At 43.3% G+C, this 20109-nt stretch overlaps 1 protein-coding gene across 1 annotated transcript; it reads right to left on the reverse strand.

Moving 5' to 3' along the window:
* Window positions 1–7: 7 nt before the first annotated feature.
* Window positions 8–20013, reverse strand: YWHAE (tyrosine 3-monooxygenase/tryptophan 5-monooxygenase activation protein epsilon). The gene is made up of 6 exons (XM_034068882.1): window positions 19810–20013; window positions 10766–10965; window positions 5348–5454; window positions 4625–4831; window positions 4389–4525; window positions 8–951 (listed from the first exon to the last, which is right to left on the reverse strand). Exons 1-6 carry the CDS (start codon window positions 19871–19873, stop codon window positions 899–901), a joined length of 768 nt encoding a protein of 255 aa, XP_033924773.1. The 5' UTR covers window positions 19874–20013; the 3' UTR covers window positions 8–898.
* Window positions 20014–20109: the final 96 nt, after the last annotated feature.

A 20109-nucleotide genomic window follows, 5' to 3' on the forward strand; every position in this document is an offset into this window, starting at 1 on the left:
CGTCATGTTTGGCATTTTTAATTTAGGTTTGTTTTATTTAAGTTTAATGTTAATTCCATGCTGTGTTTCAGTAAGAACAATACAGATTCTGTATCTGTGGCTCCAGTCAGATATCCAGTAGTACAAATTAGCTTCAAGTTACACATACTGAACAAAAGAGGTTGAGAGCGAGCGAAGGGAGATGGGGACAGGGGAGGGGAGAAAGAAAAAATATTGAACACGCATGCAGGCTTATCAATGCCACCTTCAATGCTAACCTGCTTGGAGGAAAAGTAAAGAACAGGCAAGAATGAGCAGCCACGGATTGTTGAACTGTTACCAGCACCATGATTCTCAGCAAGGTTTCAGCAGTTTGGAAACACGAGTGTTTTCGATACAGTAAAACCCCACTCCAATCTATGTCCCAGAAGCAACCTGGACCTTCAAAGCTGAACACACCATTGGTACAAAAGTCACTTGAAACGGTTATAAAAGGAAAGAGAAAGGGAACTGCCACCACTCCTGGGCTGTGACACATCCCTGCCCTGCCCCATCTGGTGGGAGACAATACAGTAATGCTGAAAGAGCCTTTACCTGTTAGTGTCTTAAGGAAACCTACAAGCTGGCACCAGTAAAATCCACAGAAATTCACTCTTGCCTTTAAGAACTTTAAAATTGTGTAAAAAAAAAATAACCCAAAACAAAACGAAAAAAAAACCAACCCAAAAAAAAACAAAACAAAAAAACCCCAAAATAAAATAAACCAAAATAAAAATAAAGAAACCCAACAGGGCAGGAACCTAAATTCTGAGCCCCAATGTAAAAGTCAGATTTGGTGGTTCTCAGAGTGACACTGAGGGTTGTTGTGGGGAAGGGGAAGGGATGGTCAGAGATGGGTTCTCTTGTTGGCCTTTGTGTCTCACTGGTTTTCATCTTCCACATCCTGCAGCGCTTCTTTATTCTGTTCTTCACCTGCGGAGTGGGGTCAAAGGAAGATGGGAACTTTTAAACACACGGAGCAGCTCTGCAGGCATCCCGAGGTTAACGGCTCCATGCAGTACACACGCTCCCATCAATGGCACACACACACTTGTCACACAGCCAGGGCTGGAGTGAAGCGTTCCCATGGGAATTAAGCCTCATCCCCACCTCGGTGTGTTGCATACAGAGCTGCAGCACAGGCTATTAGAAGACTCTGGTAAGGACAAACAGCAGCAAACCACTGGTCCTGAAAACAGGATCATCAACAGCCAAGAGAACAAATTGTGGCTCAGCATCCTTCAATCAGAACATACCTTCCCCAAACTCTTACTGCTATGCCAGAAAGCCCTGAGGACCTCCTCTCACTACCTCCAGAAATGCAGGGTTTAAACCAAGCTTTTCTCTACCCAAATCCCCTCAAGTGTCACCAACAGCAATGTCCTGCAGTCAGTTTTATAAAGAACACTGATGAGGCATTATTAAGGTATCAAAAGAAGTCTAAAAACACATCCCTGCTTCAAGGCCAACTTTGAGTCCCAGACCTGTGTTACCAAATGTTTTGTGTTCTCTTGAAAACAGCTGTTTTGGACCTATTCACCCAGGCTGCAACACACAGTGGAATGAAATCTATCCATAGAGCCTCCTGTAGTTAAGCTCTGGTTAACACTCACACTGCCTGGGTGAGGTGCATGCAAAGCAATGCCTCCTGCACAGCTCTGCCTGGCTACTGCTGCAAGAGGAAAGGTTTAACATCCTCCAGCTACTGCCATGCACAAGTAAGTTAATGGCTGAGAGGAACTCAAACAGTGTTTTCTTTCTAATAACCCATAACCATGTGAGATGGTTTGAGGGCAAGAAAAGCTACCCATTAAAGAGATGGATATGCACTAAAATTCAGCAAGCCTAATGACTTCCACCCAGCATGTCCAGATCCAGCACTGGCCCCAGGTACAAAACAAGGTGGGTTTCTAGGAACACAAGACATCTGACATTCAACAATAGTAAAATACAGATTTAGGATTATGAAGCACATCACTTCAGAGGATAGCAGAGGCCCTAACCCAGGAACATGGATTAACAGATCTGAGCATGCTCTAGTTGACACACTTAAGCAAATACTCCTGTAACAGGCGATTGTGAAAGTACTTTTCATGCCCAAATATTCTTAATATCCATCCAGGAATGCAGCTCAATTCCCAAACTAAGTTACTCTGGGCACACTGGACCTGGGCAGGGGCAGCAGGTCACAGCTTAGCCCTGGAATGGAGTCAGAGACACAAGCAGTTCAGGAGCAACAGAGGCAAGCACCATTAGTGACTGCAGGAAACTGACACTGGAAAGTTCATTCAGCCACGACAGAGACTTACAAAGTAGAGATTTTAGGAAAGGAACACTTGGACTTTCCTTTAGGAATCTATACAATGGGAAAGAAGGGGAGAACAGGAATCATGAAGGTGACATTACAAGCAGTGAAAATAAACTCAACAGCTGGTCTATGACATGGTTAAAAGATACAGGAGATGAGATGAAAGGTGCAGCAGGTGAGGAACACCTCAGTTCAGAGAGTCCTTCCCTAAACCTACACAACTGAAATGGAAGCATGGAAAAACCTGAATGTGAAAGAGAAACCTTTGAGTGTCCCCCACCCTGTACCAGTTTCCTTCCTCAGTGCCACTGTGAGTCTTTACAAGCTTCCCAAGTCTTTGCCTGATTTGGCAATATGGAGTTCTGGAAGCATCAGTCTTAGATGCACTCAGTGCATCAGCATGGTGTGAGGGATGAGGAAACTCGACACCTGTGTCTACACATTGTTCATGAGCACCGTGTTTTATGTGAACCCAAAGAACCACACTACAACATTAAGGAATTCTGCAGTGGTTTAAGTTTTGTCGCCATTCTCTTCCTGCCCTTCACCATAACCAGTAACCAGGTGATCTGAAATGCTTCAGGAAGGGCAGGGTTATCCCTTTGCTATGCTATGGAGGTCATTATGAGAAATGGCAATCTAGATCATGCAAAAAGAAACATCCAGAGCCTTTGTAAATAACCCTGGTGAACATCTCCAATGTAAGAGCTACGTGAGACACGTCGGCAGCTCACAGGAAGATGTTCTGATGTTGCTATCTCACAGCAGCAATCCAGCCTTGTTACTGCACTGAAATAGCACCAGGATATTGGGCTCCATTAAAAAAACCCAAACTTCACCTGCAACATCCAACACTTGGGATCTACGCAAAGAGCTGGAAGCTCTCAGGTAACTAACCCATCAATCCTACACAAAACAGGTACTCAGTAAAGAGACTGCTTTCAAATGGACACTGCACCACTAAAGTACTCCAAAGTAACTCTATGAGGCTACCACCATGCTTCAAGTAACATCTTACTGAGTACTTAAGACACATATTTTCTAGGTTAAACAGTGATGTTTCAAACCTCTGCATTTCTACGCACCTAATGTACATTAAACAGGACTGACACTTCTTCCCCTTTGCAAGTTAAAGATAATTCAGCTCTTTCCACTTATCTCTCCAGGATGTAATTTAAACAGGAGGTTAATTTTTCTATAGAGATAATGTTTCACTAACTACCAATCATCAGTGAAACAGAAGGCCTAATGCAAAGAACTAAACAAGTAAAGTTATACTTGGCATGTATGTGAAAGTATAAAGAGCAGAAAGTCCATGAGGACGCCAAAAGGACACTTAATTTAACTATCAGATACTAGCAAGCAGAAGCAGTGTCCCCCACTCTGGTACTGCCAGGGGATGCATTCAGTACTTGCTGCAGCAATGGCCCACTTTAGGAGGTATAACCTAGTGGGTTTGGGCAGTGTTAAAGTCCTTCAAACACCTCAAATAGGAAATGAGATTTCTCCAAGCTTCTTCTACATCACCTCCTCTGGTAACAAAGCATTTTACAAAATCCCTTTCTCCCCTTCATACTCAGTAATTCTTCATAATAAAAGCTATGGGAATTACTGATATCTGCACCTTTACAGCATGTTGGCATTAAATCCTCCACTAAAATGCCAACAGAAACATTGAGGGACCTGGAAAACAAAGGGCAATTGGATGGCCCGCGGTACTTGCTCCTGCCCTGGCAATTCACATCTCTCAGAATGACAACCACAGATGAACATGACAAGCCTAAGAAGGAAAAGCTGAATTCAGTGAGGTCACTGCTTTTAAAATAATCACAAACAGCCAGACGGGAGGAAAAGAAAGTTGACATTACTGACACCTTCCTTCAAGTGAGAGAAGCTAATGTCACCCCTATCAACTTAATCCAGTGCTAAGAAAGGACATAAATCCAGGAGGGTCGACTATTAGGGAAGACAGAAGTAAACCACCAACCAATCCACATTTCCATGCTTTCATTTCTGGACAGAGGTCAGGAGAGAGCAGCATTTTAGAGGAGAGTTTGCTTACCATCACCCTGCATGTCTGAAGTCCATAGTGTCAGATTATCACGTAACAACTGCATGATAAGTGTAGAGTCCTTATAGCTTTCTTCACTCAGTGTATCCAGTTCTGCAATAGCATCATCGAAAGCTGCTTTTGCCAACCTGTAAGCATGGAATCATTCAGATTTAAAACCAGGAGCGCACCAGTTAAACCCATCTCTGGTTGGTATTCACATCCCCATCTTCCCGGTCACCACTTACCTGCAGGCACGATCAGGAGAATTAAGAATTTCATAGTAGAATACAGAGAAGTTGAGCGCAAGTCCTAAGCGGATGGGATGTGTTGGTGGGAGTTCTGTCATTGCAATGTCACTAGCAGCTTTGTAAGCCACCAAGCTATTCTCTGCAGCCTCCTTCCTGTCATTTCCTGTGGCAAACTCAGCCAGATACCTATGGTAGTCCCCCTTCCTGGGAAAAGAAGCAGTAAGGAGTCAGCAGTGCTTATTTCCCCACTACATTAACAGTTGAGTTCAGAAACTCCTCCTTATATATTCACACAAAGGACACTGCTGCTGAATTACTGCAACAGTGCATTAGTACTGGAGTGAATCTGAAACCATCATGCAGGAAAACCAGTTTGGATTCACTTATTTTCTTATACTGGTACACAAAAATCATAGTGTTACCTTCTCCATTATTAAACTGAGTCTCTACAAATGCATCTCATCTGAACTAGCCAAGTTTAGGAGAGATCTCTATCCTAGAAAGAGGTAATCCAGCTACAGGAGAAAACACTCTGATCATGTCAAGATTTAAACTGTGCTTCAGGAAATATGCAAACCAGTGACTACAGCAACATACTCCAAGGCCAGGCTTCACCTGATAATACAGTTCTGAAGCTGATATTACATGGCAATGATCAGTCTACTTTATTTCTGTCTCTAGTTCAGACAGAGTAACGTTCTGGCCTCACAAGATACTTACATTTTGTAATAGAAAACCTTGGACTCGCCAGTGTTAGCTGCTGGAATGAGGTGTTTGTCCAGTACATCCAGAATGTCACAACAGATTAACTTCAGCTCAGTCTCAACCTAGAAAGGAAAACACACCCCAAATGAAGAGAAGCAGTGAGGTTAGCACCTAAGACTAAGAGCTACTTCAACAGCATCCAACTATCAAAACAGGCAGCAGCACAGAAATCCAAAAGTGGGCAGACAGAAGAACAGCAACTTTAGAATTCAGCTGCTCCACAAGTGCAATAAGCAGAAGAGTTCTGTGCAATCAGCTGGCACAAGAGAGGCATGGACTGATGTGTGATGAAATGTATAACTGAATAATGGAAAGACATCTGACTGGACAGTGGCATTAAGTTTGTCTCAAGATATATAATTCCTTACTTTAAGGCTTGCACAACTCCTAATTCCTTATGGTTTTGATCCTGGAAGGCTGCCCTAAAAACAGCACTGGTGAAGGGGATAATTTGAAGGTCATTAATCCAAATCAGCTAAACTCCACTGCACCCTAGAGTTTAGGTGACACCTTCAGACTAAGTTTCCAGTGATTACGTGGGAGGTAAAGCTCTAACAGAAGAGCCTTAAGACAAATATGGAGTATCAGAAAAGAATAAAGATGTGCCACACAAAAAAGTCAGATATGAGAGGAAAACAGACTCCAGAAGCAGGCAAAAAAGGCAGAGTGTACCAACTCTGAGATAAAGCAGGAATCATCAACACTGAGATCTGTGGCCAAAGAAAACCCATCTATAAAGAGTTATTTAAAAACAGATATTGCATTTTAATAGCCAAAGTTGAAAATATGGTCACAGCACCTTCAGTTTTCCCTTTACTTTAGAATATAAAGCAAGGTCTATGAGGTTAGGGTTTACCACAGAAAGTTTCACACCTGAAAGCAAAGAAACCAACTATACCCAAACAGCTAAACCCTGTCTTTTGACATCAACATTGCCAAAAGAAGACTTGCTCTGAGCATCCCATGTCCTTCACAGTAGCAGTGGTTGGTTCACTGGCTCAAGCTACTTCTATGCATGATGAGGTAGCAGGTTTCAAGCAAAGGCATCAATTTAGTAAGAAGAAACTACCTGAAGCTGCATGCCCTGGACCACAAGAGCAGCCTTACTTAGTCCATTATCCCTCTGCATCCTCCCACCCCTACAAAGTTCTTTCTTTCTTTAAGCATTTTTCTTGCCATGTAATATTTTTATTACCATAGAGCTCCCAAGCTATTAGGGTTTGTTACTGCCACATCTACCCTCAAAAGCTGTTAAAACTACAGATCCAAAAAAGGTGTTAAACTGGCACATACATACACAGACTGATTTGTACAAAACAACTTAGATTTGCAGGAGTTCCTTTAGAGAAATTAATCTACAGCAGATGTCATGTACAATGTCAGAATGCCCTAATATTCAGAGGAGTTAGATGCTATAAAGTTATGTGACAAATGCTTAAGGAAGTTGCTGAAATATGGTCACTTGAGAAGAATCTACTTCATATGTTCTTGGGCTACAAAAGCTAGAAAACCTTTGGCCAGCAGTGAGTTCCTGCAAACTTCTTTCCTCTTGATCCTCTTTTTCAATGACTTCTTTTGCAGAGAGATCTTCAGCAAAACTGTAAAGAATTAAATCAGTTTCTAATCCTCTTTTGTTAAATAACCATACACGTACAAATGTCTATTTCAGCTCAGACAGACCTTTTACAGCTTTGCTTAAAGGATCATTCACACAAGTTATCAGAGATCAGCTGCTCTCCAGGGCAAATGTCCTGACCAAGCTTAGTTTAAATACGTTATATATAAGTGAAGAACAAAACAGGAAACCCCCACCAAAACCCTAAAAGCTCTTTTATAAGGATCTGTTGTAGACAGAGTGGCTCAATGAGCTCTTCAAAGCAGCAAAGCAGCACAAGAGCCCACACTAAGCTTGCTCAGAGCATTCAGAAACTATAGGTTTAGGGTCTACACCATTCCAGCTCCAAATGACATACGGTACTACAGGCTCTGACCAGCAAGGAAAGACTGCTCACCCCAGAGGGTGCACAGAAGCCCCCATAAGGCACCCTGCCTCTCTATTTCAGTGATAGTGCTGGCTTAATCAGATTCCAGATGGTGTTCATAGCTCTGCAGATACAAAAGCTTGTAAACCACCTAGTGATCTAAAAAAGGAAACGTATTAGAAGCAACCAGGAGAAGGGTAACCTGCACTAGTTCTTTGACCTGTTTTAGTACATAGCCCCCAAAATAGATGCACCTCACATCTGAGATGCAACACAGAACTAGACCGTAGGAAGCAGATGCTAAAACCTGCAACCTCCCTCCCAGCCCTGCCAAAACAAACAAGCTAACCACCCACATTTATGCCAATTCATAGCCTCAACTTTTTAAGTGGGAGGGAAGGAGAAGAGCCTTGCAGCTGCCCCAGAATACAACCCAGAGCACTACGAACACACATGCTCATACAGACCAGTAAGAGGAAAGTTATTTCTCCTATGCTATTACGGAGGGGATTTGGTTTTACTGTATGAAATGAACTGCATTACATGCAGACATACACCAACCAAGCTCTCAAGGATGGACACATGCCTTTTTGTTCACAATCTACAAAGATGCAGTCAGCTGAGAAAGCCAGGGGCACTACTTTTGTGTATCCACATGTCCACAGGTCACAGAAAAGCAGCTTGCCTTCAAAGGAAGCAAGAAGTGGAATTTCCCCCCATGGCTATGTATGTGTTTTGCTACATTTATCTTTAGTGGTTTGGGCGAAGGCACAGCCTGGCATCTCCAATCACCTCAGTATTGGCTAGTGTATGCCTCAGACGAAACCAGCCCAGGCCTATTCTGACAACACCATCATCCCTCAAGAGTTCTGCCCCAAGTCACACTGGATAGTGGCTCAAACAAGCTCCAACCATTTAAGAGCCATGTGCTAAGCTGCAATAAATACCGATGTACAGCAACACCATCAATTACTTTCACACAAACTACACCTTCCATTTCAACTTGAGCAGCACTCTATAGCTGAACATGGTCATATACCTAAGTTCAGGAGGCAGGAGAGGTGTTTTCTGGAGATGTTGCTTCCCTCCAACTCTCCACAGTTTTCAGCTCAGCCTGTCAGTCCCCACACAACTGAACTTACTCTGAAAAACGCCACAAGAGCAGGTATTTGTGGACAAGGTAAGAACAAAAACCTGAACTTCGCTGAGCCTGTACCAGACCTCATCTCTGCAGAGAAGCACCGAGCACAACAGGGCAGCTGTGTTAATTTTCCAGCAATGACAGTAAGAAGCACCATCCAAACCTTTGCAGTATGCTCTCTGCACCCTTACTGCTCCCATGCCATCTTGGTAAGCCCATTAACACTCTCTTTACAGCAGCTGCTAACTCATATTAAGTCTCCTAGCAGCTACAGGCAAGATCTGATCTTCAGCTGCAGTTGAAAGCCTCTTGGAAAACTCAGGCTAGAGCTGACACTGTTCATCTGTCTCTGGTATGGAAAGGCATTACAAGTTCTCCAAAGCACTCTTCCACCTACAGCAACTGTCATAGCTGTTCCCTTTAAGGATTTAACAGCTGAAGACACTGTTGGCACAACCCTGCGGTTCATTTGGCCGTCTCTCTCAATAGGTACTTCAGCAGTACATACATTTCCTGCACATCAGTTTGTTTGGCATGGTACTTGCTCTCTCCACAGAGGGATACAGAGCAAAGCCTTTTATACAGTCCTTTCAAAAACTAGGAAAAAAGTCTTTTCACTCTTAAAAGATCTCTGGCAGAAGACAGTAACTGCCCACAAATCCCTGCGCAAGAACAACCCTGGAAGCACACAGTGTAAGACAAATTTAAACAATCATCTGATAGCTATTGTCTTATATGTTCTGGTAGGAAGATTTTAGACACCCATCAAGAAGTGCTATCTGGGACTCTATGTAACTGGCAGAGCCTCATCCCATCAACATGCCAGCACAAAATTAGAAACTCACAACTTGAACAATTCCATGGAGCAACAGAAACCCTGTGAGTCAACAGAAAGCAGTCCAGAGTCATTCCTGAGGAAAGATTTCCAAGCCAACATCATTTCCATTGGTGGTATATGAATCAGTGCCAGGTGATATAATAGACTCCACTGTTTCCCTGAGTGAAGAGCTGAACCATGTGGAGGCACTTGTCATCAAATAATGGAGATTAAGAAATGTGCAGAAACGTGGGGGATTTAAACACAGGAGCATGCCTGTGCTGTGCTAAACCATCATCTAAGGAAGGTGGGGCAGAGGGGAACAAAGCTGACTGTTCTTATAGCTGAAGGTTTCATTAGCCCTTCCTGACTAAAGTCAAAGCCTGCTCCAAGCTCTCCATTTTAGGTAAAGCTGCACAGACTGACTAGAGTCAGCATGAAGTTATGTGGATCCATTTTTCTCTCCAGAGAGACAGAAAGACAAAGAAAGCAGCAACACCCTAGAGGTTACTGCACATGCAAGCTTCACAGTTAAGATGACCATGACATCTTAAGGAATATGGCAATGCTTTAACAGTGTAGCTGACCAGCTTAGGACAAAAAGAAACTTAAAATTCTACATATTAAGAATGAGATGCTGTCAGAGAAGCCACACTACCCCAATACTCATTTCAACATAGGCACTGCTGTCTGAGCAAGTAATAGCTCTGCCAATTCAATTATCAAGCCTAACCAGGCACCTATTCTTCTGCTAAGCACTTAGTTTCAAGGGAAGAAGGAAGAAAACAAGGCTAAGGTACATGAAATGCACCCATCACGGTGATAAGGAGTCAAAGAAAGTGGCCATTTGGCTTCACATCGCCCATCTTTGTGCCAAGAACACCACTGAAGATCCTTCCCCACTGGCATTTCAACTAACAGTGTTAATGCCTCGAACTCTGTAAGGCATTAGCAACAGCCCCAAGTGTCAAAGTCTGAATGATCCAAAGCAGCTTTTATCAGAGGTAGAAGCTTAACAACCAAACATACCTTTGACATGGTTAATTTTCAGAACAACATCGGTTGGGGTAAATCAGGTTGGAGGGGAAAGAAAAAGGCCTCCTGAGCACATGCAGCCTCACACTTAAGCAAGGAAGAGAAAGTGCCAGCCTAGTTCAAATGCTTAGCAAATAATAGCTGCACTGAAGGAAAACCCCTCCCTTTCTCCTTCCAGTCTACTGCCCCTGTGAGTGTTTACACAGGGTTACCCAACCTCCCCCCTTCACCAAGTGTTATTTATCCTCCAGAGAAGGAACAAGCTTCACCCTCTCAAGACAGTCACCCTATAACAGGTCACCACACTGCTACCAATCGAGAATATCAGGAGAGTTATGGCAAGGATAACAAAACAGGACCTTAAGTGGCATTATGCTGCAACACCAACTACATCTTACCATTTGCCGATATTCCCGGATCATTTTTAATTTGTCTTCTCCACCTTTGTTTTCTTCTTTCTGTTCAATGCTGCTGATTATTCTCCAGGAAGCTCTTCTGGCGCCAATCACGTTTTTATATGCGACAGAAAGCAAGTTTCTTTCTTCCACTGTCAACTCCACATCCATTCCAGCCACTTTCTTCATTGACTCAACCATTTCTAGGAGGAAAAGGCCAGACAATTACCCTTGGAGCTGAAGCATCTTGTCAAACCACTTGATGCAAGTTGTAAGTTAATGATAGCTTTTGAAAACAGCCTCCCTCCTCCTTTCATACACAGTTCACCTCCCTTTTATACTGGAGTGTTCCAAACAAATCAACGAGTGTGTGCACAAAGGAAATATGTGATGTTCTTTTAAATGTATTTGACAAGGGTCCCCCTAAAAGCCTTTATAGATAGTTTAGGTTTTGGTTTGGGTGTTTTTCTAGGGGGGTTGTTAAGAGACAGACAAAAGGATTTAGCAGCAAGCACGTTTTCCACAGCGGATCACAGTTACCAGTCCAATCCTACAGGAATGCCAGTTCTTCAAAGTGCTTCAGAAAAGGCAACATGAACAAATGTAACCCGGCTTTCAGCACAGTGAGAATACACTGAAGAAGTACAGAAGGCTCCACTGATGTGTCAACTGGAATACAGTCTAACATCCAGATTTGAACAGATGAAGTGTGAGTACTGTCCTTAGGAAAGCAACTCAAGGTGCCAAAGGGAACCACCAAATGAGAAATGAGGCACTTAAGCAACCAAACAGTCATCCTGAGGATACCCAGAGGAACCATATCTACCCATGCCAAACAGCTACTTAACACTGGAAATTAACACACAAAATATGAAGTATTTGATATTTATAGTTTAAACCTTTTGGAAAGGACTTCTAAACCTCACGTTAAAACAATTGTGACTAAATACAGATTTCCTCTACTCAAGTGGAAGCAAACACCTGAACCGCTTAAGAAAAGTTCTAATTCTTTCATTACCTAACCACAGTATGATTGCTTGTGACACAGGAAAAGACAAAAGTGTTACACAGACACTGAGAAATTAGGATGAGACCCTCAGGAGCCACAGGTTTTGTGCTGCCACACAGTGCTTCATCTCATTCACCATTTACCTTCCAGCTTCTCAAACTGCTGGGAATCCCACAGATGAAAAGAAGGGCATTAATGAATGAGATTAAGACCCAACTACACCACCTACTCAACAGGGTAACAGCTTCTCAGCTATCTGCCAGGTAGAAGGACACTAGAATGACTACTCAGAGACTGCTAAAAGCATGGTGATGCATAGGGTGACATAGCCTACTTGCCTCACTGTTCTGTGACCTATTTATCCTGCCTATTCATCATTCCACCCCCACCATTTGATGGCATTATGTTCTGCTGTGTCATGGCAGCACGAGCAGTGGGAAACACATGAAACTTAACTGTCATTTTTGTCCTCGGGTGCCAAAACTCACCATCTTCACAGGCATAAGCCACGTCAGCAACAGACACCATAGGCTCAATCTTTTTCTCCTGGCAGGAACAACGTTATCAGTCTCCAACAGGTCTCCACATTCTGTATCAACACTACTTTTACCAGAGGGGAAGAAAATCCCTACCTCTTAACAGCAGACTTTGCTTCTCCAAATCACAGACAGTAACAAAAAAAATCTACCAAGGATTTAATAAAACCTTTACAAGCTGTGCTTTATCCATTGAGCAGAGCACATATTACAGATGAGAATCCCACCCATAAACAAGTATCTTGCCCAGAGAGAAAAGATTTATCAGCCTACCTACAAAGCTGTTGGAGAAGAATGTTTCTAGTTTAGCAAAGAGCCAAATTTTACTTAGAATACAAATACCTGGGCTGGTATTTCAAGAAGACAAAGTAGTATTCTGCACATACCTTGGTCTTCCACAGTAAAGCCATAATCCAGCCCTGAAAGTTTAATCTTTTAATCACTCAGCAATACAAAAGCCAAAAGGACAGCCTGACTATATCTTCTCCAATAGAGAACTAAATCTAACAATGCCACCTATGCCTGCTAATAGAACAAATATTTAAGTTGTAAGTACAGCTTTACCTTTCACCCTGACATGAAAACCTCAGAGACCATTCAGGACAAAAATGCAAGTGTGAGATTACATTATAGTAGTAAGGATTACTGCAGCAATACAACTCACTGCACACACAATCCAGAGATGCTTATGCTGCATTATGGAAAAACTAGTGTTCTGCAGGTTCAGAAAGACAACTACTGTAGTTTAAATGGTTACCTTCCAGGTTTTTTCAGTTGATTGTGGCTGTCACCTTATTATGCTACTGTCAGATCATACCATCAGAGCAGGATATCTCTAAAGCATAAGATGTGGAAGGGTAAGGGAATATTCTGGAGAATGACACACCCCAGATTTATACTCTTCCCCAGGCATCTGCTGCTGGTTGTTACAAGAAGCATCACAACAAACAGACATCTGGTCTGATCAGGTTTGTATATGCTAATAAAAAAGGGCATTTAACTAAGACTCAAAGCAATTGTTTAAGATACTACAAAACTAAAATAACACCCACGCTGTTTATTTTAAAGTTCCTAAATTCTACTATTATGATTAAGGTGCACCTCATTGCAAAGATAGCTGACTCACCTCCAGCCCCTGTGCAGGAACAGTGGAGACACGCATACATAGCTTGGAAAGCACAAAGGATCTGGACAACTACACTGAGTGCTATCCAAGAAAGATACTTAAAACAGCCTGGTACATTGCTTGGGATTGTGGTTTTTTTGTTTTAAAGACAAAAGATTATTCCTTACTCTAAGCTAAAAAGCAATGGGGAAGTTTACCAGTATTGAGAAGGGTATGTCTGATAACCATCTGCTAGGGGCCAACACAGAATCTGCACAAAGGACACTGTAGATAAGGAAACTTCTAGGTAAATCTTTGCAATATAGGATACAGAACTTAAGCAAGAGCAGACTATACCAAAGGAGTAGCCAGGATCTATTAAAAGCTGAGTGTGATGCAAGGATATGAATACAGCAGAAAGGAATCTTCCCACATGTGTTCACCACAGAAGATCATGCACCATAACCACTATTCAGAAAAGACTCTGTACGAGGTCTTGTACTTGTCCATTCTTGGAATGAATGAAAGAAGAGCAGTAGTAAGTCATAGGAATTCAAATTAAAGTATTTCCTTCTAAACTGTTGGATATAATGTCTCATTTAAGACTCTAATAGCAACAGCAAACACAAAGCAGCTGGAACACTGTGTTAATATTCAAGGATTACAGGAGACAGTCAAGAGGATCTACAGAACCATCAACTTAATGCTCACAAGAGGTTAAGGTAACAGGAATTACTGAATAAGTGGGTATATGTATAAACACTATAAGGTAGAGCATGACCTACTGGAAAAGCAAGTAACACCTCACAAATTACTGTGATGCTTTGAAGGAGTTAAGCATATGGACAAGGAAGGATGGATTGACATAGTCTACCTGGATTCCCAAATGCATTTGACAAGGTCCCTCACCTAAGGCCTTTTGAGGAACTCAATTGCCATGAAATAGGAAGGAAAGTCCTCACATAGATAAACACTTGGCTGAAAGACAGGAAACAGGGTATGAATATAAAACTCAAGTGTTCAGAACTAGAAAGATCACCAGTGGCATCACACCGCGATCTGTGCTGGGAACATGCTAACATCTGTTACCCAGAAAAATGGGAGGAAATAAAGTACTAACTTAGCAGAAGCAGCAAAGTGCTAAGAAACACAAAAAAAACCACAAAACACAAAAAAGAGCTGAAGAAACAGGGGCAAATGTATTTTCTTCATTAAGTGATAAGTGTATCTGTGAAGATTAACGCCCGTAGACTGAGTTTTTCTACAACTCCACCCAGCATCAGTGGGCACAATCCTATTCACTGCAACTATCAGCTCTAAATTTAAGTCAAGAGAAGGCAGAGCTCATCTTTTCATCCATTAGGAACTCTTCTTCTGAACACACTGTTACATTACCCACACTGGGTTTTTCTGTTCTCTTAAGAAATCCTGTATTTGGCAAGAGACACTTAAGAGACAGCTAAACCTGCCAGCAGCTTGAGGGGGAGGCTTTCCCTCTATCCCTATCAATTCTCAGCTTTCACAGCCTTCACTTCTTTTGACCTCTCAACTGGCTGGCTCAGGTCACCAGCTCAGAAAACTACCCAGAAAACCAACAAATAAGCTTATAATTTAGAGAACTGAGCAGGCTCTAAGAGTCAGAACTTGGGTTCTAGTCAAAGTGGAGAAAAACAGCCAGGGAAGAGAGGATACTCCTCTTTCAAGAGGGGCTTGCCAGATCAGCTCACCCCACTATGCAGCACTGTACCATGGTTCCAAAAGCATAAAATGAACACAGCATTTACCCTTTACATTTACCCTTTTACAGCATTCCCTGTGCTCTACACAGGTTTGAGATTTTTCTTCAAGATTTTCGTATGCTCGAAGCATCCCAAGTACAGTATTAAAAGCAGCGTGCAACTACTGAGGCACTAAGAATTGATAATCCAATCTTAAACTCTCTACCTACAGCATGCCACAATTACCAAAATGTACAAGTTTTATACAAGTGTGAAAGAACCCAGCAACTACATTCCCCCAAGTTAAGACAACCAGCAGGCAGAAGAGGAAAAAAATACCAAGGAATATCCATCCTGCAACGTGGCTTAGACCATGTTGTGCAGAGAAAGCAGCAGATTATACTAGTATTCATTGTATACAGCTGGCACAGCCAAGATATGCTGTTAAAATCTGATTGCATGACTCTGCAATATACAGTTCTAGAAAGCATACTCATACCTTTATGCACACGGAGAAATAGATGGGCTATGGCTAAATTATCCAAGCAACAGTGGCATTTTCCGAATAATCAATCCTATGGGCTATCCCAAGTCTTTCTTGCAACATGACTGTGATTTCTAAGTCATCACTATCACACCTCTTCAAGCTGTGACCATGTGTTTTTCTAAGTAAACGAGGGGTTTCCTGGTATCTGTAACAAAAGATTTAGTTTAAAGCAATACACAGGCAAATTGAAAGACCGAGTGTATTTCTCAGCCCGAGATCTGCTACCAACTAATCTGTGCTAATACACTCAAGTGTACTCAAATGTAATGGACACCTACTCAGCTTCTGGACTCCTTGCAGAGAATCAAACCATCTAATTATAGATGTTTGTCTCCTTTGGTTGCTCTTGGTACCTCAGGAGATTCAAGAAGCCAGTTCTAGAAGGCCCTCTCACACAGCTCCTCATGAGAAGAAGTCAGTTTTTATGGCCCAGTATGCAAACAATCATCACTTAAAAAACCAATTCCTCCTAAGTCCAATTTAATTGTCTTGCCCATATTTTATCTACCTCTTAGCTTCCCACATTTCTTAGAAATACACTGAGATTGCTCTGCTTTCTAGCACTTTCACATCTACCCAATTCTGAGACAAAGAAAGCAGTCATACCCCACGTCACTGGAACAGTAAGACCTTTGACAGACAGGTATAAGTACTAACCATTAAGGTGGGGGAAGGGGAAAAAAGCCAGGCACAAAACCCAACCTTGTTGTTTAACATTAAGTCAAACAACAGAGTGTACTTGGTATTTGCTTGAAAGAGACAAGTCCTCTGCAAACAGATATTAATAGGTTCAAATTTTGAATTGAGACCACTGCTGCACATACTACTGCCTTCGTAATAGATTCATTTCCCTGATAGATGATTTATAAAGACATTAAGAGTCTGCTATTAACCTGATGTACTGGGAATCAGGAGAGCTGTCCAATAGTTTGGGCTTTTTTCCCTTCCTACAACCTACCCACACTCCTTTCACCTCACCCAAATTACACTGTATGTAAAACTTAAGTCATATACTTCCAGACATGTAGTACCAAACTGCTGTTCAGAGTCTAAGTTCTTGCTTACAGTCATAGCTTGCTTCTCTCCTGATTAAAAGATATTACTTAGCTTCCACAATTAAGAAATGGTTTCAACATTCAGAAGCAGTCTACAAGCATCCAAATACACTCATTTTTTTATATAAATCACTCAAATGTAAGATAATGTCAAAAAAACCCCAATAATGTTACCTACTCCAATTGTTTCTGGGAAAAAAATAGGTTGTAGTTAATGTATTATTCTATTAATAATAGTCTTTGAAGGAACAGCACTAAGTGAGATTTCTCACAAAGCTTCCTGTATTCTAAGTAAGCTTCCTGGCATTTTGTGATTTGTCATGACATGCTTAAGCAGATCTGTGAAGATAGTCAGTTACCCAAATCTCTTAGTATCTCTAGAGATCAGGGCTTAAGTGCTACCTACACCACAGAAGTACCTAGAAAGTTGTCCCCTTAATCTGGGCCAACATACAGAGGACAGCACAGATACAGGATTAACTCCCAACAAGTCCTCAAATACAGCTTCCAAGACTTCACAAATTCTCTAAATGGGTCAGGTAAGTAACACTGAAGAAGCTACAGTCAGATGCCCACCATAAGTGTTGCTATAAATACCATGAACCATACAAAAAAAAAGCAACCCACCACACACCACCCTTCTAAAGTCACAGGAAGATGGGACAAAACTTAATGCTAGCCTGCCATTGAACATGAAATATGGTCATTCCACACTCATACCCAAGTTACACACAAGATCTGTATTCCCACATGCCTGTGGACAGTACTTACCATCACACCATTTTATACAGGTCAATTAATAACTGTTACTTTCTGGTCATTTATCTCAAAGATCAAACTGAAGAGCAAAATTAAGACTAACTTATTTCACCACACTGCTTCCCAACAGTTTTGTTCAGAGAATTACTGAACAGCTCTCTTGGCAGAACTCAGTATTTCATAGAAACAAGAACTATGCCAATAATTTACTGTTTCACTGAGCAAGAATACAGAATTAGATGCTGAAACAGGACCTACAGTACCTATTCTTCTAGGACTTGGATGTAAGAGCCATGGAGATGCATTTAGAACTGGGAGTAGAATTGGAGGGTGCACCTTAAATTTATTTACTCAGTTTGATTCCAACAAACTTTACAAGTCTAAAAACCACAGCACTGGTTTAGTGCTCCTCCTAAATGATAACAGTCTCATCACCATTCAGATACAGTACTGCAGAAGAAACATTTCACATTTTCATCTAGCCACCTTGTGTCACTCATATCCAAGATGCTGGTAGAATAGAAAGTCCATTGAGTAAAATGCTGCACCAAGGCAATTGCCTACTGATCAGTTTTTATTAGTGGACAGAAGTCTGGCTGGTTTGCACTGCAGATCTCTACAATGGGGTAAAGCTGATTACTTTCCAAAGACCTGATTTACCACTGACTTAAGACCAGAAGGACAGTCCTGCCTCAAAAACTTCCAAAGATGATGAATCCTCCAGGATGCTGGCCAAGCAACCAGCCTGGGTTTCCACTCAAACCAAAGCCAACACTTTCAGTTGCACTGACTCATCTGTACCAGGTGGAGAACCCTTTCCTCCCTACCCACCAAACCAAGCCCAGGAATGCTGCTGGAATTGGGACTGGGGATCAGAGGGGGGAGAAATGCATCTTCTCATCTCATATCCTTTAGGGTAGGTAATTCAGACACTGAAAAAAACCCAAATCCTCAGTAAGTCTGCACTTACTGTGGACTATGGATTTGCATGTGTCCCTCCACACAAGTCAATTATGTTGCACCCCAATATCTGGATTGGAGGGGGGCATTTTTTTCTGTTACTTCTTATACTTAATATGAAGACTGATTCCTTCCATGTAGTGGAATTCTCAGTTCTACCTCATTTCCCTACTGGAATGGTCACAGAAGGGAGTCCTGTTTAGGGTCTCCTTTTTTTGTTAGTTTCTGTTTTCCTCCCCAAAACATGCCTTGTTCAGGTGTTCCACAACAGTGTTATTGGGAGCTTTCCAAGCACAACTCTGTAAAAATATGTCATTTGGCCAGAGTTTGGTCGATTTTGTCTATGAAACTTACAAAGAGCAAATATCTGGAGTGTCCTCCTAGTTCTAAATGAAGTGCAACCTACAAAGAGATTTTACTTTAAATGAGTAAGTATAAGCTTTAAGACAAAAGTAACAGTCCCCGAAGAGTAACACCATTGAGAAGATTAAAGGCCCTTTCTATTATATGCAAGGGGCACATGGTTAATAAAACAGGCATTTCGGGAGCTAGAGACATCATTCAGGGGTACCAGTTCCTCCACTCTGCCACTTTTCAGCCAGATATGATCAGGAATTGCGCCCGAAGTTACATGGGGAAAAGGATGAAAAGACGAAGGTAGAAAACTAAAGCGATCTGTACTAATGCCTACCACATAATGAAAGCACACACATTTCCTTTAGGCAATGAAGCATCATGTACTCGATCCCTCCAGGGTGAGAGCTCGCTCGCTCTCTCTGGGTTCGCCAGGAGCAGCAGCATCTCCAACCGAAGGCAAAAGGAAGAGAAAGAAAAGCGCTTCCCCCCTCCCCCGGGGACCCCGTAGGGCGAGCGAGCCTCTCCCCAGCACCCCCTCCGGAGGGGCCGAGCGAGCCGGGCACCCACCTTCCGGAGAGCACGGCACTGGGCGTTGTCTGCGGCGAGCCGACCTGGGCTGCGCGGGGCCCGGCCCCCCCAGAGCCGCCTCACGCCCCGGCGGTCAGCGGCACCGTGACCGGTAACGAGGTCTCTTTGTCGGGCCCCCCGAGGCGGGGGCGGCTCCGCTTCCCCCCCCGGGGCTCGCCCTTCGCGGCCGCCATTTTATTCCCCGGTTCTGCCTCCACCGCCCCCCCGAAGCGGGCCCCGCCCAGGCCCCAGACACCCGCTCCTTCGGGGCCCCCATCCCCAGCTCCACTACCCCCTTGGGGCGCTTCTCGTCGCCATTTTGTCTGGGCCCCCCTCCTCCTCCGCCCCTGCCCCCCCCTCCCCCGCCCAGCCGCCATTTTGTGGCCGCTCCCTCCCTCTCCCCTTGGCCTTGCACGGCCTCGGCCGGCGCTCACCATCGTAGCGCTCAGCCTGCTCAGCCAGCTTGGCCTGATAGACGAGGTCCTCCCGATCGTCCATGTCCTGCAGGAGGGGCGGCGGCGGGGGCTGCACGGGGCGGATGGAAGCCGATGGGTCCGGGGGGCTCAGCAGCTACCAGCTCGCTGCTCTCCGGGCAAATATGGCGGCAGCGCCTCCTCCCGCTGCATCCGGGCACTTCCGCAAGTGCGCGCATGCGTCCTGCGGCCTCCCATGGCAACGGCGGCTCCTTAGCAACGGCCGTGAGGCGGCGGCCGGGGATGGCGGGGCCGGAGCCG

Source organism: Melopsittacus undulatus, chromosome 13, assembly GCF_012275295.1.
Source record: "Melopsittacus undulatus isolate bMelUnd1 chromosome 13, bMelUnd1.mat.Z, whole genome shotgun sequence".
NCBI classification, from domain to species: Eukaryota; Metazoa; Chordata; class Aves; order Psittaciformes; family Psittaculidae; genus Melopsittacus; species Melopsittacus undulatus.